General features: G+C 47.7%; 1 protein-coding gene across 2 annotated transcripts; it reads left to right on the top strand.

The window, feature by feature from the left end:
* Nucleotides 1-625: 625 nt before the first annotated feature.
* Pdzd4 (PDZ domain containing 4) lies at nucleotides 626-19466 on the top strand. Of its 2 annotated transcripts, XM_038316323.1 has the most exons (9): nucleotides 750-766; nucleotides 11599-11677; nucleotides 13460-13713; nucleotides 14698-14788; nucleotides 15276-15374; nucleotides 16384-16446; nucleotides 16816-16917; nucleotides 17064-17174; nucleotides 17361-19466. In XM_038316323.1, exons 3-9 carry the CDS (start codon nucleotides 13643-13645, stop codon nucleotides 18897-18899), a joined length of 2076 nt encoding a protein of 691 aa, XP_038172251.1. In that variant the 5' UTR covers nucleotides 750-766; nucleotides 11599-11677; nucleotides 13460-13642; the 3' UTR covers nucleotides 18900-19466. The 2 variants fall into 2 exon arrangements, with proteins under 2 accessions (XP_038172252.1, XP_038172251.1); XM_038316324.1 differs by lacking the exon at nucleotides 11599-11677 and having other exon boundaries at nucleotides 626-766.
* The last annotated feature ends 1089 nt before the right edge of the window (nucleotides 19467-20555 follow it).

The raw sequence follows: 20555 nt of genomic DNA, 5'->3' as shown, positions 1-20555 counted from the left end.
CCACTACCTGGATTATGTGATGAAGCTGGGCATCCCTAACCTTGGAATACAGTGGGGAAGAAGTGAGTACACTATCATCACATAGCTGGTGCTCTTGCCAAAATATTTAACCTGAATCTTCTCATAGAGAACAAGTCCGCAACTGTAGATTTTGGTATATTCTTCTATAAGAGCTCTGCCAAGAGCCCCATGTCATGAAAGGAGAAAGGAAGAAGGGATAATAATAGGTTGTTTAAAGTAGGTAAGGGGCAAAAGTGTGCTTCTTGATTTGATCCAGGATTAGAGGAAATTATAAGGATGTCATGGTACAATTGGAGAGTTTCAGAAGTGTCAGGTGGGATTCATGATAAATTATATGATATAGTGAATAGAGTGGTTCTAATGCTTCTGCAAATATGAGTAAGTGAAAGCAGGTGCATTGTGGGAAGAGCTGGGTAAAGTGAACATGCAGGTGTTTATTCTTTTTGGAAGTTGACAGTCTTTGTAACCCTGAGTTGGAAACTTCTGTTGGGCCACGGGCAGGTGCGGGAGAGGGACAATAAACTCTGAATGTTGAGGACCTGCTGTGTTTCTTCGGGGATTTCTTTTCATTTTGTTGATTGGCTCAACTTGACATCCCGATAATACCTGTCTGGGCCTAGGCTTCCAGCATATCTCCTGTGTATGCCAGAGAACAGAATTGATAGCCAGGAGGTCGGTGCGGAACTGGAGGCTAACTTCCGGTTTCTTTTCTTCCCAGCCTCAGACTCCTCATCTGAAGAATGGGGTAAGCAGACTGATTGTGGCACCCAAGTTCCCTAGAAATGATGTAGCTTCACTGGTTACCCCTTGCGTTATTCATGAGAGTGCAAAGGACCATTTCTCAAGCCATATAGGAACTCTCAAGCCTTGCAGGATATCCCGAGGTAGGGCTTTTTTCTTTTGGCCCCACCTCCTCTTCTGGAGACCCGGGACTAGTAGGAAGGCATCCCGGCCTAAAGCACAAAGAGGCACTCTCTGGCACTGCGGGGGGTGGGGGTGGGAGTGGTGAGACGTGGGACCTGTACTGGGAATTCCTTTGATACCTCTATGCACCTGCCTGCGCCTCGTCTCCCGCTCCGTTGCAGCCGCCGCCGCAGCCACACTCCCTTTGTCTGTAGCTTCCGATCCAGAAGGCGGGGCGCCGCCGCTCCTGGGGCCCCTGCATATCTGCCACCGCTGCATGGTTCCACGGTCACAGGGTCCTGTTACCTGCCCCTTCCCTATCACTGGCTTTAAGAATTTTTTCCTTCACTAGTCCTCATCAGCATCCATTCCTTACCGGGCAAAGTGCCCCTCCACCCCTCAAAAAAAAAAAAAAAAAAAAAAAAAAAAGCAAAAAAAGCCAGAAACAAAAGGAGCAGGTGTCCTGTGTTGCCTCCATCCACCTCTGCAAGAGCTTCCAAGGAAGGCTATGCCTACTCAGACTGAGCTTCATGGGCTATCTGCCCCAACCCCTCAGTTCCTTTTCCATCTAACCTGTCTCCCTCCCAAATCTAGTTTCTTGCTCTTGCTTCTCTCTCTTGATGATTTTACTTTCCAACCAATCAAAGGCAAGGTACCCCAAAGTCCTCTACTCAATTTTCCACTTCATGACCTCCCCCTCATGATCTCAAATTAGGAATCATTTGTAATTAAATTTGGCAACAGCTGGGCATAGTGACTAATTCCTTTAATCCTAGCACTCAGGAAGCAGAGGCAGGTTGATCTGTGAGTTTCAGGACAACCAGGGCAATACAGAAACCTTGTCTCGAAAAAAACAAAACCCAGCAACAGTGGTTAGGATACTCAAATCGGTGGCTCTTATTAAGTATAGATGGAATGGGGCATTGGTATGTTTGTGGATCTCAGAACATTCACACTGCAAGCATGCGGTGACCCAGCCTGTAATCTTAGTGTTTGGAAGGCAAAGAAAAGAGGAACAGAAGTTTAAAGATAATATCTGGGCAGGGTGGTGGTGACCCACACCTTTAATCCCAGCATTTAGGAGGCAGAGGTAGGCAGATTTCAGTGAGTTTGAGGACACTCTGGTCTACAAAGTGAGTTCCAGAACAGCCAGGACTAAACAGAGAAACACTGTGTAAAAACCAGAAAGAAAAAAAAATGTCTTTATCTGCTACAGAGAGTATATTCTGAAAAAAGGAAGTAAGCATTTCCATTTCTAGTTAAGGCCCAACTTTGGAGTTGTCTCTCAGCTTTCCTCTCTTTTGTAAGGACATCCCTGGTCTCTATGAACATCGGCAACAGCTTTCATTTTCATTGTGGTAAAATACACAATGTTCAACCACTAGCTCTGTCATTCCAGAGTGCGTTCATTGCCTCCAAAGAGAACTGATACCCATTAAACTGCCACTCCCCACTTACCTTCCTTCAGCTCCTGGCAACCATTACACTGTTTTTGTCCCCATGGATTTGCCTGATGGAGACGATCCATTTAAATGGAATGCCATACAATATTTCCTTTTGTGTCTGTTTTCTGTTGCTTAATATAAACCATTTTTAAAGTCTATCCATGTTCGGACATCTTAACAGGTTCGTCTTTCCATTCTGTGATAGAACAACAATAATCCACTTTGCATGGATCACAACACATTTAGTAGACCCCAGTCTACTTGGAACTTGCATGTCCATTTGCCTTGTACTGTTGGATGTAGCTCTGTCTGTCCCCTCCCACTGCCTATCAATTATACATATGTGTGTGTGTGTGTGTGTTGTTGTTTGTTTGTTTGTTTTTTGAGACAGGGTTTTTTTTTCTGTGTAATAGCCCTGGCTGCCCTGGAACTTGCTTTCTAGACCAGGCGGACTTCAAACTCAGTATGATCCACCTGCCTTTCCCTCCCAAGTGCTGGGATTAAAGGTGTGTACCACCACCACCACCTGGCCTTCCAATTGTATTTTTGTTGTTTTTTGACACAGTTTTCTTGTGTGGCCCTTCTAGTTCTGTAGACCAGGCTGGCTTCAAACTCAGATCCCCCCATCTCTGCCTCCCAAGTGCTAGGATAAAGGTGTGTACTACCACCACCACTCAGCCCAATTATACTCTTTTTTGGTTTTTCGAGACAGGGTTTCTCTGTAGCTTTGGAGCCTCTCCTGAAACTAGCTCTTGTAGACCAGGCTGGCCTCGAACTCACAGAGATCCACCTGCTTCTGCCTCCCAAGTGCTGGTATTAAAGGTGCACCACCACCTCCCAGCTTGCTTTTCAAATGCTAAAACTAAAAGCATATGACACTATAGGTTCATCTTGGTGGTATATTTTAAAAGTGGTTAATTTTGTGTTAGGTGTATTCTACCACAATAATAACACTATAATACTGCCTCATATCCTTGTAATTAAGTTTGAATAGGTGTCTTTTTGTTGTTGTTTTTTGGTGGTTTTTTTAGTTTTTTTGTTTTGTCTTTTGTTTTTGTTTTTTTTTGGGGGGGGGGGTTTCAAGACAGGGTTTTCTGTGGCTTTGGAGCCTGTCCTGGAACTAGCTTTTATAGACCAAGCTGACTTCTACAGAGATCCACCTTCCTCTGGCTCCCATGTGCTGGAATTAAAGGCGTGCACCACCACTGCCCGGCTTAGTTGCCTTTTCTTAAAGGCCTTCCTAGTTACTTTATAGAAAGTTGACTATTTTATACTTTGAGGTAAAATTCTGTTGGCTGTGTTTCTGGAGGGGATACTGAGTCAGGCTGGAATGAGGAGTGCCCAGTGTCATATCTGGAGATGGCCACTGGGCTTGGGATCCCTGTTCCAGCCAAGGGTTCCAAACTCAGCATCAAATCAGGAAATAAGCAGAACTGGATGCTGAAGAGTCCATTATCCAGAGGAAACAAAAGTCCCAGGACAGGGAAGTGGCAATTGCTGGGGACTTCAGTACAGATCTTTGAGTTGTCTGTGTGTGATGCTTTGAGTACTTCTAATTTTTCAAAAATGATGTGACTGTATACAAAAGCAATGGTGCTAGTGCAGGATGAAGGAGCAGTTGTGTGAACAACCATGAGACTTGGATTTGACTGCAACACTGTCCTTGGGCATTGCTGGCAAACAGGAATTTGGCACTGGAGTGGGTTTGGAGATATATAGGAAGTGTTGAGATAAAGTATTCTTCTGGATTGTTACAAAGTAGGTAGGTTGTACTTGATAAAGGAAACATTTTGTTTTTTGTCTATAGTCTCCTTAGTAAGTAATGGAAACAAAGTAGATTCCTTTCAGATTGCTCCAAAGGAGGGAGGTACAGGCTTGGATTTGATGAAGAAAATAATTTTTAACCTTCTCCTCCCTGCCCCCCCCCCCAGTAATGAAGATGCTCATTGATCTGTTTCTAAACTATATTCTCAGTCCATAAACCTTTTCCGGTATTGAGTTTTTTTCTTTGAGACAGGATTTCATGTAATTCAGGCTGGCCTCAAACTCAGATCCCACTTGTCTCTGCTTCCAGAGTGCTGGGATTAAAAGTGAGGGCTCTACAACCTCTCAGGTGTTCAGCCCTTCTTATACTACCCAGTACTATCTCTGCCCAGATGTGTCTAGCTTTGTGTCAAGTTAAAAAAGCAACCATTACAATTGACCGCTTGTAATTTGACACACAAATACACCATTTATTAAGCTATGACCTTTCCTTTCTTGTTTATCGCCAAGATCTCAGCAGCATCAACATACCAATATAAAACACATTCCAAACTTTAGACCCTCCCACAGTTGGGGCTGGAGAGATAGATGACTCAATGGTTATGACCATTAGCCTCTCTTCTGAGAACTTGGGTTCAATTCTCAGCACCCACATAGTAGCTCACAACTGTCTGTAACTCCAGTTCCCAGGGATCCCACACCTTTACATGGATATACAAGCAGGCAAAAAACTAATGCACATAAAATTTAAAAATAATCATTAAAAAAGAAGTCCCACAATCTTTGAAAATTCAAGCATTTTAAAAGTTTAGTTTTGCTGGTTGCCGTACTGCACAACTTTAATCCCTTAATCGATTCTAACACCGTTGAGTCAGAGGGTTTGCCAGTCTGGGCTACAGAGGGAGTACCAGAGCTACACAAAAGCCCTGTCTCAAATATACAAAAATAAAAGTTCAGTCTTTTTAAAGCATCCAAAGTCTCTTCATTTAACATCGCTCAACTGTGGATCCCTATATAATCAAAAATAAACCAGGGCACAGTCACAATCTGAACAAAGCAAAACCAAACTTCTACCTGTAAATAATTTAGTGTCTAATGTTGGGGAGTCACTCACGACCTTCTGGGCACCTCCAAAGGGTTTGGGTCATTTCTCAGGCTCCCTGGCTTCACTTCAAAACTTCTGCTGGTTGTGTGTGTGTGTGTGTGTGTGTGTGTGTGTGTGTGTGTGCGCGTGCGCGCTCCCAAGGAAGTCCTAGAGAGCAGCTTGAATTTTGAAAAAGTAGGTTCTAATACCAGCAAAAGAATGCCTCAACAACCCGCCAATGAGTGTGAGAGAAATCACGTGACAAGGAAAAACAGGTTCCTTTATTCATGTCATTTTATGTGGGCTGCCACTAGAAGGTGTGGCCTAGGTTTAGGGTGAGTCTTCCCACTTCAAATGATCCACTGCTAACAACCAAGACTGGCCATTACACCCTCTGAGCCATCTCCCAGTCTCCACTTTTTAAATTTTTATTTTTTAAAAAAATTTTTTAAATGATTTGTGGTGTATGCATTGTGTGTATGTGTTACATGTATATGTACAGGTGTTTGTGTGAACCAGCCAATGATCTTCCTGGATCTACCTTCCTCAGTCTTCAGTTCTGGGGCTCTGGGCACATGCTTTTACATGGGCACTAGTAATTTGACCTTAGAACCTCATGCTTTCAGATTCATCTTGGATGTTTTCTTTTCTTTTCTTTTTGTTAATCTTTTTTTCCCCCAAGGCAGGGTTTCTCTGTGTTGCCTTGGCTGTCCTGGAGCTCGCTCTGTAGACCAGGCTGGCCTCAACCTGATAGATATCCACCTGCCTCTGCCTTTCTAGTGCTGGGACTAAGGGCTTGTGTGTGCAACCACCACCCAGCTTTTTTTTCTTCCTTGAAGCAAGTTCTCATGTATCTCAGGCTGTCCTCAACTTTTTTTTTTTAACAGGATTTCTCTATGTAGTCCTGGCCATCCTGGAAGTCACTCTGTAGACCAGGCTAGCCTCAAACTCAGAGATCCACTGGCCTTTGCCTCCTGAATGCTGGGATTAAAGGCTTATACCACCACTGCCCAGCTTGGCTTTAATTCATTCATTTTTTCTTCTCTTTCTCTTTCCTGCTTTGTGCTTTGTGGTTTTGTATGTTTTGGTGCCTTTCCTGGAACACCCTCCAGACTGGCCTCAAACTCACAGAGGTCTACCTGCCTCTACCTCCTGAGTGCTGGGATTAAGGTGTGCACCACCGCTGCCTGGCCTTTTTGTTTGTTAGTTTTTGTTTTTAGATTTATTTATTATGTGTACGGTATTCTGCCTGCATGTTTGCCTGCATGCCAGAAGAGGGCATCAGGTCTCATAGATGGTTGTGAGCCACCATGTGGTTGCTGGAAATAGAACTCAGGACCTCTGGAAGAGCCAGCACCTCTTAACCTCTGAGCCATCTATCTCTCCAGCCCCTTTTTTGTTTTTCTGGCCTTAATTCTTTATGTGACTGAGAATAACTCCACCTCCCACTGTCTCTGGCCTTCCTACCTTGTTTTTTTGTTTTGTTTCAAATTTTATTTGTGTAAGTGCTTTCCCTTCATGTATTATATCTTTTTGTGTGCCACATCTATACAGTGTCTGTGAAGGCCAGAAGAATGTGTTGGATCCTCTGGGACTGGAGTTTCAGATGGTTGTGAGATTCCATGTAGGTGCTAGGAATTGAAACCAGGTCCTCTGAAAGAGCAGCCAGTGCTCTTAAGTGTTGAGCCCTCTCTCCAGTTCTCCACTTCGGTTTTTGAGACCAGAGTTTCGTCTGGCTTGATACTGAACTGATAATTCAGCTAGGCTAGCTGGCCAGTGAGCCCCAGGCAGCATCTTTCTGTCCTACCTCCTCAGTTTTGGAATTACAAATCTCTCTCTCTCTGTCTCTCTCTCTCTGTCTCTCTCTCTCTCTCTCTCTCTCTCTCTCTCTCTCTCTCTCTCTCTCTCTCTCTGGTTTTCAAGACAGGGTTTCTCTGTATAGTCCTGGAATTTCTGAAACTCACTCTGTAAACCAGGCTGGTCTCAAACTCAGGGTGGGTCTTGCCTCTACCTCCAGAGTGCTGGGATCAAAGATGTGTGCCACCAATGCTCAGCCAGCCCTAGCATTTTTCCTTAACAATGTGCTTTTCTTAGTGTTTTATTGCTATTTTGTTTGTTTGTTTTGAGAGGGTTTCTCTGAGTATCCCTGGCTGTCCTGGAACTCAGTCTGTAGATCAGGCTGGCCTCAAATTTCTGAGTGCTGGGATTAAAGGAGTATGCTACCACCACCTGGCAAAGGGACATTTTCTCAATTGAGGTTCCCTTTTCCCAAATAATTCTAACTTGTGTCAAGTTGACATAAAACTAGCTATATAGTGTTCTAGGGATTGAACTAAAGGCCTTCAAGTTTATGTGGCAAGCACTTTCAGACTAAGCTATCTTCCCCAGTCCATGTGGCCTATCTGTGTGGCATGCTGTATAGGCTTTTATCCCCCATGATCTTGGGCATATAAGATTATTGTGCTCTATTCAACACATTTGCCCTCCATTTCTGGGACATAGTGCAGATCTGAAAGTTGTTTGAGTGACAGACAGGTTAGCTGTGTTAACAGTGGGACATTACTTCCTGAGCTTGCATGATGTGGCAGAATAAAGGCCAAGAAGTGACAAACAGGTGTTGAAGAGTGTGGGCAGAGTTTTTCTGTCCCCCCTCCCCCCGCAGTTACTCCCAAATAACCACACAGAGACTTATTGATTATAAATGCTTGGCCTTCGGCCTTCTGCCTTCTGGCCCTTCCTGTTGCCTGGCAGCCCAGGTCTGAGATGATGTGCCTTGGCTCTGGCTCATGGGCGAGAAACCTCCTTCTGACAGTGAAGATTGAACTCTGGCCTGAGTGACTTGAGACCTTCTTGACTTGACCTTGCACTCAGACAAGTATATGTGAATAAGGTACAAGCACTTATCCCAGCCTTGCTTTGGGACATGGCAGCCTCCACACTTAATGAAAATAATCATGGCAGAGCTGAAACTGCCCATGCACCACCCTTGATCTTCCTTTCTCCCAGAGGGATTCTGTGTACTGACTTTCGTGCAGGTTTTCTACTGCTGATGCCTTTAAGAGAAGCAAGTGTGAATCAGATAGTGGTACTTGGTAGAGGCAGGAAAATAAAGAGATTTCTAGGCTAGCCTCTGCCACAGAGTTGAGAGGCCAACCTGAATAACATATTGAGATTATGTGTTAACTCCCCTGCAAAAAGAAATACATGCTCTCCCATAAAGTGTGCAACTAACTAGCTCTTATAACTTAAACTAACCATTTCTATTAATTTATGTGCTTCCACATGGTTCATGGCTTGTTACCTCATCCCCTACATGTCATGCTTCCTCAGAGTTTTCTAGAGACTCTGCCCTTCTTCCCAGTGACCTCTGCTTGGAAATTCTGCCTAACTATTGACTGCTCAGCTTTTTATTAAACCAGCCACAGTGACATCTTTACACAGTGTAATCAAATATGTTGTAACACATACATGCTCTTAGTGGTTTAGTGTCCCCAGTCCCAACGATCCTAACAGGCACCTTTTTAAAAAAATCTATTTATTTATTTGTTTGTTTGTTTCGTGTACAATATTCTGTCTATGTGTGTGTCTACAGGCCAGAAGAGGGTACCAAACCTCATTACAGGTGGTTGTGAACCACCATGTGGTTGCTGGGAATTGAACTCATGACCTTTGGAAAAGCAGGCAATGCCCTTCCATCTGTGCCATCTCTCCAGCCCCAGGCATCTTTTTCATTCAGTACTGGAATGGTTTGGGCTACCTTTCCTCTGAATGGCTTTGCTGCCCTTTGATGTCCTTTGCTAAGTAGCTACTGAGTTTTGTTTTGTTTTCTTTTGTTTTGTTTTGTTTTTTGGTGGCTGGAGAGACCGCCATGGGTGCTGAGAACCAAACTCTTGTATTTTTGGTTGTGAGCCTAGCCTTTAACAGCTGAGCCATCTCTCCAGCTTATGAGTTTTTTTTTTTTTTTTTTTTTTTTTTAGTGCTATGTAATTGTTTTCTTTGGACTAGTAATTATGCAGCCTCTTGTCTCAAATGCTTCCATTATTTTTCTATTTTTTACCCCAGTTTTCCTACACCCCATACACACTGTTCCTTCATTCCCAAGGCAGGCTAGTTGCCTTGTTCCAATTACATTTCTGGTATATTTGGATTTGTTTGGAGCTTGTAACAGGTGACAGTGCAGAGAGCATTCTGAGTGTCTTTTTTGTTTTGTTTTTCGAGACAGGGTTTCTCTGTAGCTTTGGAACCTGTCCTGGAACTAGCTCTTGTAGGCCAGGCTGGCCTCAAACTCACAGAGATCCTCCTGCCTCTGCCTCCTGAGTGCTGGGATTAAAGGTGTGCGCCACCGCCCAGCCATCCTGAGTGTCTTACAGCTAAGTCTCAGTGTGAATGAAGAGGGGAGGCTGGTGGAAGCCTGACTGAATTCTATGCTGTCTCTCCCCCCCCCCCCCCCCCCCGGCCCCTCGTCCTGGAAATAGATCCCAGAGTCTTGTGCATGTTAAGCAGATGTTCTACCACTGAACTACATGTACTTGACCCCACACAGCTTTGTGCAGTGCCTTGTATATTTCCATCTTATTGAGAGCCTTTACCTGCTCTAGAAGGATTTCTTACTTCTTCCTTGTAACAGATTCTCTGTCCTATCTACCTTCACCAGTTCTTGAGGATTACCATGGCCTGAAGACATAGAGGAGTCCCAGGGGTATGGCCACCACTTGGGCCAAGAGGGCCCTCTAGCCTGTTATATATAGGCAATCTCTCTGGCTCCTTTTTTGAGGTGCTAAAACTGTGGTATTCCCAGCCCCCACTGGCCTGCCCTGCAAGCTCTTCCCAGTGCCTGAGCCTGGTTTCCATAGTAACACGGCTGCTGGGTAACTTAATGATTCCAGGGAGAAAGGCATTCCTGCGGTTGTGTCACCTGAATATCCCACACTGTGCTTGTGTTTGTCTTCCTGTCCTGGGATTTCAGGGTAACTCCTCCCACACAGAAACCCCCAGTTCATCTCTGACCTCTTCTGCCTGTTTGTTAGCAGATGTTACAAAACAAAGCTGAGGAGTAAGCCAGAGCACTGGTTGGTTTCCATGCTATAAGTACTCTACTATAGCCCATTTCAAGCCACTACTGTGAGCAGAGTAAAGAAATGTGTTTGCTTCCAGACACATAGAATGGAAATAATGCCAAGCACACAAATGACAGTAAAGTGTAGTAAAGCAATTAGAGAGCCAGGAGGCTTAGTCTTTATTGCCTTTGTTCTTAATTCCATTCATTCAGTTGCAAATTTCTCAGTCATAATGTTGATATTAATGCCTGTTTTTAACAGCTGACTCCAGCTACTTCTGGGGAGGCCATTCCTCATGTCCTTGTCAAAGGCTTTTGACACACACCTTGGCTAGTGTCCTGTGCATAGCCCCTTCCCCAGTCTGCCTGGCTAACTGTGGCCTCTACAGTAGACTGCTTTTCTGCTCCCCTCCTTCCCTCCTCCTTCCCCCTTCCTGATCTCTAATTTCCTGTGTAGAGGAGGCTGACCTTGAACTCTTGATTCCTCTGCCCCCTGAGTACTGAGTGTTCCATCACACCCAGCTCCATCTAATTTTTTAGAAATACTATTCTAGAAAATGTCTTGCCTGAGAGAAGCTGTTTCCCTTGAAGATGTTCCAGTAATTCCATTTTAAGAAAGTCTTATCTAATGTGATAACAGAGACAAAGCCAGTAGGGTTTGAAGTATTTGCCCCTACCTTATAATTCACAGAGAAAAGACTGGCAGGAAGTGTGTCCACAGGGCCACAGCATTCCATACATCCGTGAGATCACAAGCAATTTTGCTTTTCTCTATTTTTAAGATATTCTTCCTTCCTCATTCTTCCTCCTTTCTCTCTGTCTGACAGGGTCTCTTGTAACCCATTCTGGTTTGTTCTATAGCTAAGGGTGACTTTGAACTTCTGATCTTCCTGCCTCTTACCTCCTTTTTCTGAGGTCTTGTATTTAATATAGTGTGGTGGCACAAGCCACTGTACCCAGCTCTTTTTTTTTTTTTGTGGGGCAGAACTTAGGCTTTTGCTATGTATGTCAGACTGACCTCAAATTCACAGTGATCCTCTCCAGCCTCCCAAGTATCACCTCTATTTTTGGCTCATCACTTTCTTTGCACCTACTCAAGGATGCTGCCTATCTCTCTTCTAGGTGGGGGTGATGCCTGGCACCATGCCAGTTAGCTCATCCCAATGAGGAACAATGGGTATGGTCTTCTCAGTCCAGAAAGGTTTGTTATCAACTGCCATCTCCAGAAACTGCTTCCTGTTTCCTTTGCAGGCCTTTGACAAGTACCCTGAATTATGGTGACATCTGTTTGCTATGTTACATTGCTTTTTTTGTCCCATATCCAGGGAAGACCTAAGGAGTGAAACAAACTGCTCCAGACCATAACAGACTCTGGCTGGGCCAAGGGTAGCCTTCTGCCAAGAGGTACTTGCTCCATACCCAGCTGGAGTTGCCTGCCAGCTTTCCTACCCTATGATGGGTTTCCTTCCTTTCCCAGCCAGGGTCTCAGCCTATTTCTGTCTAAAAGAATACCCCTTCTACCCCCACTCCCTGCCCATCATTTTGCTTTTCCTGCCTAGCTGTTCCCAGTCCTGTGTTATAGGAAAGCTGCTTGTTGGTTCCCAGCTTCTCAGCCCTGAAATAATCACACAGAAATTATATTATTTAAATCACTGTTCGGCCCATTAGCTCTAGCTTCTTATTTGCTAACTCTTACATCTTAATTTAACCCATCTCCATTAATCTGTGCATCATCACGAGGTCGTGGCCTACCAGCAAAATTTCAGCATGTCTCTCCAATGGCTCCATGGCTTCTTCCTGATTCCACTTCATTTCTCCCAGCATTCAGTTTAGTTTTCCCTACCTAGCTGTGTTCCCCTATAGCTCTGCTATAGGCCTGTAGTAGGAGCAGAGGGCTGCGTCCTGCCACCCAGCTCGCGGCCACCGGCTAGCTTTACCCAAAATAATTACATGGAAACTGTATTCTTTTAAACACTGCCTGGCCCATTATTAGTTCCAGCTTCTTATTGGTTAATTCTCACATCTTACTTAACCTATTTCTATTAATATGTGTAGCACCATGAGGTGGTAGCTTACCAGGAGAGATCTTAACCTGCATCCGACTCAGAGAGGAGAGGCATGGCGACTGCCTGAAGCATCTGCCTGACTCTGCTTTCTTTCTCCCACAATTCTGTTCTGTCTACTCCGCCTACCTAATTTTCTGTTCTATCAAAGGGCCAAGGCAGTTTCTTTATTAACCAATGAAAGTAACACATAGACAGATGACTCTCCTCCATCAATAGGCCCAAACCAGTTCCTTTATTAACCAATGGTATTCACAGCATACAGAGGGGAATCTCACGTCAGTCCTGCTTCTGCCTCAGGCATCTTCCTTTGCCCCTCAATCACTGTACAGGCTCTCCCTGACTCGATTTGTTCACTGGCTAAGGCTCACTTTCCTCATTTGCTCAACAGAGACAGTGCTGTGTCTCTTAAAGTTGTCAGGACTTTGGATTTCATGGGGACTCATTTTTGGAGTCCTGCCTGCAACCTGGTGCATAGCCAGTGCCCAGTAAATCATGCTGGCCTTGTAAGATTCACCATTTAGCTCCTCTTTTAGGACACTTTGCAATTCCAGACTTTTTTTGTCAGGAAGCTCTCAAGCTGGCAAGTCAGTTGTCATCAGAAGAAACAGCCCATTTCCTTGTACATTTTTACTAATTTCTTCATTTCCTTCTGTGTGTTCATTGCTTTGCTGTACTTGGTTGTTCTTTGGCCCTAGTGTTAGGTGAGCATAAATTGACACTGAGGTTGACTAGTTTGTCTCAGTCATCATCAAGGGACTCTGGGTCTTCTAGATGCTAGCTCTGGCCTCGGTGCTGCCAGAGGAGAGGCAGGTCCTGATGGGAGGATCAGAGAGCTCTGAATGGTTCCTAGTAGAGGAGGGACTACAGATGTTTTGAGGTGATGGCAGAACTTTCAGACCCTGTACAGATAGTCACCTGGCTTTGAGGGAGTCACAATACTCAGAACTCTGGGTTGGAGGCTGATAAATGGGGTCTGCCTGGGAAAGAGGGCACTAGGGGTAGCTAGAGCTGTGGGTAGAGAGTATATTTCTTCGTTGAATAGGTCTGGGTTCTGGCCTTCACCTCCAGAGGGGAGAAGCCAGCTCATGAGGGTTCTCACAGAGGCATATCTCTGCCACAGGTGAACGGGAAGGAGCTCTCCAAGCTGTCTCAGGAGCAAACTCTAGAGGCCCTGCGTGCCTCCAAGGAGCCCCTGGTGATCCAGGTGCTGAGACGCAGCCCCCGTCTGCGGGGGGACAGCTCCTGCCATGACCTTCAGCTGGTGGACAGTGGCACTCAGACCGACATCACCTTCGAGCATATCATGGCACTGGGCAAGCTGCGCCCACCCACCCCACCCATGGGCATCTTGGAGCCGTACGTCCTCTCTGAGCTGTGAGTTGCCCTCAGGAGGGCCTGGACCCTGCCTCCTGAGAGGACATGCCACTTGGGGCAGTTGTCCCCATATGACCCACAGGTGGCTTGCTTCAGCTCTAGCAATAGTGGGGAAACTCAACTCAGTTGCCACTCTTGAGCAGGTAGCAGTCTCCTTGACTATAGCTGACAATGGCACTTGGGCTCAGAAATGTCCAAGGTTCTGTCCTTAGGCTTGGCACCAGCTGGCAGAAAGGCTAAGGGGGAGCCTAGGTGCCCAGGACCTGGCTGTTCCTCCATCCTCTTTCTTCTTCTGCCCCATCTTCTCTGCCTCCTCACAAGCATCTCTCCTTAAATCTTCTTGCATCCCTTGTCTGTCCCATTCTTCTACCTGCTCTGAATTTCCTCCATCTTTTCGACTTCTTTCTTTATCCCTCTTAAGAAAGGCCTTCCATCCTGGCCTAGCAGCCATGACCATGTGAGCGCATTGACTCACTCTGCTCATCCCACTGGGAGGCAGTCCTGGAAGCCCTTTGTTCTGAAAGGTAGGCCAGAGGGCAGTGCACAGTCAAGTCAGTCTAACTTCAGGGCAAGGAGGGCAACCCTTCCCTGGAGGCAGAGGGGTGCTTGTCTGCTCTGCCGAAGGCCTGGGGTAATTCCTGAGGGTTCTGCATGAGTGGGAACAGTGCTGAGGCAGCCTGGGCACTTAGCTCTGGAGAAATCAGCCCTTGCTCTGGGAACTGGGATGGGAAGAACTAGGTGTCCCTGCCTAGGTCCTTAGGATGGACCCCTGCAAGCTCTGATTTAAGGAGAATTCCTGATCCTGCCACAGCTTTTGTGTAAATCAGAAAGGAGGGTTCTAGCGGCAGCAGCTTGGCCACCTTCCCTAGAAAGCACATCAAGAATAGGGTTCTCTGTTTACTACACTGGGACTGGCCAGCTTGGAGCTGGGGTTAGGGTGCCAAAGAAGCAGATGGCCCACTGACCCCCCCTTCTCCTGGGCAGCCCCCCCATCAGCCATGAGTATTATGATCCAGCGGAGTTCATGGAGGGCGGCCCGCAGGAGGCAGAGCGAATGGACGAGCTGGAGTACGAGGTGAGCCTAGTGGCTGGCCTGGCCCTTCTGCCTGGCCAGAACCTGCAGCCAGCAGGCGTCTGAGCAGGCTCACTTTCTGCAGCTCTGCCCAGGCTTGGCTCCTGCTGCCCCCTGGTGGCTGGGCCTCATGACCCTTCCAAGAAGAGAGCAGCCTGAGTCAGGGAGGGTGTGGGTGAGGTGGTGTGTTCCTTCTGTCTGTGTTGGTGACTCTGTGTCCCATGCATGTGTTTGTCCTGTGTATCCTGTACATTCTGTGTCTTGGGTGTTACTTGATAGGGAAACCACTGAACACTTGCATCATTTAGGATGGTAAGAGAAGGGAACCCTCAAAGCCAGGAGCAGCATAGTAAATTCAGAGAATGGAAACAGAAGACGTGGGGGTGCTGCAGGCTAGGATCCGAGCCAAGGATGCAGCCAAGTCTGCAGGCGTCCCCGCTCATACACTTCAGTTCTTTATAACTCTACTTCCTCCCTACCCCTGTGGCAGGAGGTGGAGCTGTGTAAAAACAGTCACCAAGACAAGCTGGGCCTGATGGTGTGCTACCGCACAGATGATGAGGAGGACCTGGGCATCTACGTTGGAGAGGTATGGAGAGGTGTTGTGGCAGGCTGTGGCACACAAAGCCCCAGAGCTGTTGTAGCTGAGCTCTGTGGACTCTCTACAAAGCCTGTCCAGGATTTAGAGCTGCCCAGAGGCCTAACAATAGGTTATGGTAGATTGTGGGTGTCAAGGCCAGGGTGGCTGTGGTTTCAGTATATCCAGGTAGACAGTGCTGTCTGTGCCCAGACATCAAGTACTTAAACACCCCACCTTTTCTCTCCCTACTTCCTTCCCTTTGGCAGATGTCTATCCAGTAGCAACCCCTCCATTAGCATTATCATACTAAAGCTACCCTTCCAAATGGAAAATGTCCCACTGCCCAGAACATTCCAGACTTGATGTATGAAGAAGCATCTAGCTACTCGCCAGCACCTAGATGCTGCCCCCCCCCAAAGGCCTCTGAATTGGGTGTGGTCTCTGTAATCCCAGCACTTGGGTGGGTCAGAAGTTTCAAGGTTACCCTTAGCTACACAGTGAGTTTGAGGTCAGCCTAAATTGCTGGAGACCTTATTTCAAAAACACAAGTTAGGTGTAGGTAATGGTGTTCTTTACCTATACTCATGTGCATATACATACAAAAATAACAAACATTTAAAATAAAATAAATCTTTCTCAAAAAAGTTGGATATATAGTTAAGTACTAGGTGCTGCCCTGGCATACACAAGGCTCTAGGTTTCTTAGCACAGAAAAAAAAGAAAGACTTTGCAAGAGTATAGCAGTGCAAGGGATAGAGGAAAAAAGTGTTGGGTAGGGGCTAGGGAGCTACTCTGGTCATTCTGTTTCTCCCAAGCTGAGGGAGCAAACTGCCTGGGCCCACTGTCCTGCCCCTGCTTCCGAGACCTTGGAAGCTGCTACTCTGAGGTGAAGTGGGAAAGTAAGCAAGTCTGTCATTTGCCTTGGGAGCACCCCAAGATAAGGCTACCCACACACACTCACTTGCACTGAAAAGGACACCATAGGTGCCCAAGTCCCCAAGATGCATGTGTCCTGCAGGTAAATCCCAACAGCATTGCAGCCAAAGACGGCCGGATCCGTGAGGGAGACCGAATCATCCAGGTGAGCACTCGAGCAGGTTGCCATGCCTGCCCTGTGGCACCCCTGTTCTCTCTCTCTCCATGGTCCATTCCTAGATCTTTTCTGCTGAGAACCTGGCCTTCTACCCTGGAACCTGGACCTAATCTTATTTCTGTTCTGGTTAACTGTCCTGAGTGACTCACATGTATCCCTATCAGTACCCCTTGCCCTCTTTCCCTCTATTTCAGCTCCCCCACTCTCTGAGCACACATGCTCTTGCACAGTCCAGGCCATCCTTTCCCCTGATACATTTTGCTTATTTATGCCTTCCTAGAGTTCAAGAGCCTGTCCTTAGCACAGTCAGAGCCCTCCATTAGCATTCTTGTTGATTGTCCCCCTGGACCTCTGCAGATTAATGGAATGGATGTCCAGAACCGAGAGGAGGCAGTGGCCATCCTGAGCCAGGAAGAGAACACCAACATCTCTCTGCTGGTGGCCCGGCCTGAGAGCCAGGTGTGTATGTCCACCTGACTGACAAAGGGCCCCTCAGAATCTTTTTGTCTTGAAAGCTGCTGGTCTGTTTGACTTCACTGAGAGCATGGTCTTAGGGCATTGGGGAAGCCTTTAAAGTGTTGGCTAGCTCATGTTTGTCTCTGCAGCTAGCAAAGCGGTGGAAAGACAGTGACAGAGATGACTTCCTAGATGACTTTGGGTCTGAGAATGAAGGGGACCTTCGTGCCAGGAAGCTGAAGTCACCCCCTGCCCAGCAGGTAAGGAAGGACAAAGACATGCTAAGTTGGGAGGGCAAGAGAGAGGGAGGAAGGAGAAAGGGATTTTAGGTGTACATGGTCTCCCAGCCTGGGCCTAGAGAGGAACAAGCCATGAGCAGAAGCTCTAGTCCTACTGTATCACACTTGTCTGTGGGGACCTAACTATGTTTGTCATTTCTGTCCCAGACTGGAAATGATGAGAAGAGTGCTCCTGATGGGGGCCCAGGCTTGAGCAACAGCCAGGAGCTGGACAGTGGGGTGGGCCGGACTGATGAGAGTACCCGGAATGAAGAGAGCTCTGAACATGACCTGCTGGGGGATGAGCCCCCCAGCACCACCAACACCCCTGGAAGCCTGCGCAAGTTTGGCCTGCAAGGGGATGCCCTGCAGAGCAGGGACTTCCACTTCAGCATGGACTCTCTGCTGGCTGAGGGGGCAGGTCTGGGAGGGGCTGACCTGCCTGGGCTCACTGATGAGGAGTACGAACGCTACCGGGAACTGCTGGAGATCAAGTGCCACCTGGAGAATGGCAACCAGCTAGGCATCTTCTTCTCCCGGGCCTCCAGTGGCAACGGGGCCCTGGATGTCAACCGGAATGAGAGCCTAGGCCATGAGATGGCCATGCTGGAGGAGGAGCTTCGGCACCTAGAGTTCAAGTGCCGCAACATTTTGCGGGCACAGAAGATGCAGCAGTTGCGGGAGCGCTGTATGAAGGCTTGGCTGCTAGAGGAGGAGAGCCTCTATGACCTGGCAGCCAGTGAGCCCAAAAAGCACGAGCTGTCTGATATCTCTGAACTGCCAGAGAAATCAGACAAGGATAGCACCAGCGCCTACAATACTGGGGAGAGCTGCCGGAGCACTCCACTGCTCATGGAGCCTTTGCCCGAGATCCCCCTGAAGCGATCTGCTGCTGGCAATTCCAATTTGAACCGGACCCCTTCTGGCCCTCCTGTCACCGCCCACCCCAAAGGGGCTCCTTCACCTGGAAGCCCTGCCAAGTTCCGATCACTCTCTCGGGATCCTGAGGTGGGCCGGAGACAGCACTCAGAGGAGCGTGTCCGACGCAGCACCAAGACAGGTGTTACTCTGGAGCGTGTAGTTCCCGAAGGCAGCCCTTACCTTTCCAGGCGTCATCGTGGCCAGGAGAGCGAGCATTACCAGAGCTGTGTGCAGTTGACCCCGCCACGTACCCTGGAGGATCTGGGCCATGGCTCCTTGAGCTTGGCTACTGGTCCTCGGGTAGGTGGGGTGATGGCCGCAGCTGTTGAAGTACCCCGCATGGAATGGAAGGTGAAGGTGCGAAGTGATGGAACCCGCTATGTGGCCAAGCGGCCTGTGCGAGATCGGCTGCTGAAGGCTAGGGCCCTGAAAATCAGGGAAGAGCGCAGCGGCATGACCACTGATGATGATGCAGTGAGTGAGATGAAGATGGGCCGCTACTGGAGCAAGGAAGAGAGGAAGCAGCACCTGATCCGAGCACGGGAGCAGCGGAAGAGGCGTGAGTTCATGATGCAGAGCCGCCTGGAGTGTCTGAGGGAGCAGCAGAATGGCGACAGCAAGCCTGAGCTCAACATTATTGCCCTGAGCCACCGTAAGACCATGAAGAAGAGAAACAAGAAGATCCTGGACAACTGGATCACCATCCAAGAGATGCTGGCCCACGGTGCCCGCTCAGCTGATGGAAAGAGGATCTACAACCCTCTGCTCTCTGTCACCACTGTCTGAGATGCCCCAGCAAGAGCCCAGTCCAGGCCTAGAGAGCCTGACCCTCACCCTCCCTTAGAATCTAGTGTGTGTCTATGTGTGTGCTTGCACGCTGTGCTCATGCACACGCCTGTATTTGTATGTGTGCACAGGACTTTGGTAGTAGAAAGCCCCTAGAAGGGACACTTCTCTTCCACCACCTATTTCCTGCTCCCCAAGAGGCTATGTCAACAACCAGCATAGAGGGCATACCCATAAAGGCTACCTGTGTGTGCCTGCATGTTTGTGTACATACACAGTGCTCTTGATATGTTCTTGGAGACAGGGAAGTCAGTGCAGAGAGAAGTGAGGTGGACTATCTTAAGCACAAGAGAATGTCCAGCTTCTTGCTGAGCATGGCCTCTTCCCATCCCTGGAAGCTGCAGTTACTTGTAGACAAAGGCAACCCTGAATTTTGTGGTTTTTCTCCTTTTCCGTGCTTGCCAATAGTTGTTTTCTGTTTTGTGGACCTGCTCTGGGGGTTGGCAGATCCTTTAGGCAGCCTGACAAAGGTGGACCCCACCGAGTGCTGGCTGGGAAGGAGGTTGGGGGGAGGAAAAATGGGAGGGTTGGGTGGGAGGGAAAGAAAAGGGATGGGGAAGAATAGGAAGCAGCTGTCCTGGTGGTTTCTACTCTGAGGAATGGCAGGAAGGATCTGAGTTGGCTTTCGAGGTGCACCCATGGGGCCCACCTCCTTTCCCAGTGACTGAGAGTGAAATCACAGGGATTGTGGGCATAGTATCCATCCAAAAAGAATTTGTTGACCCCTGGCCTATGCCACCTGGAGCAGAGCCACTTTTAGTGACCTGAGCAAGAAGCTTAGATGTTCAGGGATTTGAGAAGCCAAACCCAATGGGCAACAGGGTAGACCTCACCTAGCCTAGAGATCTGGTGGGAGTTGGGAGGCCTGGACCCAGTGAGAAAGGAAGATGGGCTGAGTGAGAGATGCCTAGAACCTCTTCCAGTGATGCAACTTTCAAATGTGCCACTTGTTTGGTTTCTCAGGCTTGGTGAAGCTCATATTGGGAGGCTACAGGAAACCCATGTTCCCCACCTACATTCCAAGAATAAAGCAAGCTGCCTTTTTACTACGTTGATTGGACTCTGTGTTCATTGCTGTTTGTGCTGGGAGATGTCAGTTCATTAATTCCTAAGTGCCCAGACTTTCACAGCAAATTGGTGGTGGGTAAGATGCCAAGGTGAATGTGAGTGGGAAATTTGAGGATCCATTCCCAGAAGCTGAGCCCTTCTGAGAAGGCTGGGTCACAAGGACACAGCCTCACCTCCCTGCCATTCAACAGCTCTGGGTGGGACTGTACATAGACACCAGCATGGTGAGTAGGGAGAAGAAAGAGGAGGCTTGTAGGCAGTGGTGGGAATGGGAGAACAGAGGGCTAGGTATTTCTTCGGTTGCTTTTTTTTTTCGAGACAGGGTTTCCCTGTAGTTTCTAGAGCCTGTCCTGGAACTAGCTCTTGTAGACCAGGTTGGCCTTGAACTCAGAGATCCGCCTGCCTCTGCCTCCCGAGTGCTGGGATTAAAGGCGTGCGCCACCATCACCCGGCTTTTTGGTTGCTTTGAGGGGTGTCTCCAGCTTCCTACCCTTTCCTAGTGGAGACCAAGCTCAAGCATTCCTTGGG

This window comes from Arvicola amphibius, chromosome X, assembly GCF_903992535.2.
Source record: "Arvicola amphibius chromosome X, mArvAmp1.2, whole genome shotgun sequence".
NCBI classification, from domain to species: domain Eukaryota; kingdom Metazoa; phylum Chordata; class Mammalia; order Rodentia; family Cricetidae; genus Arvicola; species Arvicola amphibius.
Note: the sequence above shows the minus strand (reverse complement) of the source record. Positions and strands in the feature narration are given on the sequence as shown.

Bases quoted from the DNA above. Each gene is read 5' to 3' on its own strand.
- Pdzd4 (XM_038316324.1), top strand. From the start codon at position 13,643: ATGGCACTGGGCAAGCTGCGCCCACCCACCCCACCCATGGGCATCTTG. The intron at 14,789-15,275 runs GTGAGCCTAGTG...CCCCTGTGGCAG, and splicing joins TGGACGAGCTGGAGTACGAG to GAGGTGGAGCTGTGTAAAAA. The intron at 17,175-17,360 runs GTAAGGAAGGAC...TTTCTGTCCCAG, and splicing joins AGTCACCCCCTGCCCAGCAG to ACTGGAAATGATGAGAAGAG.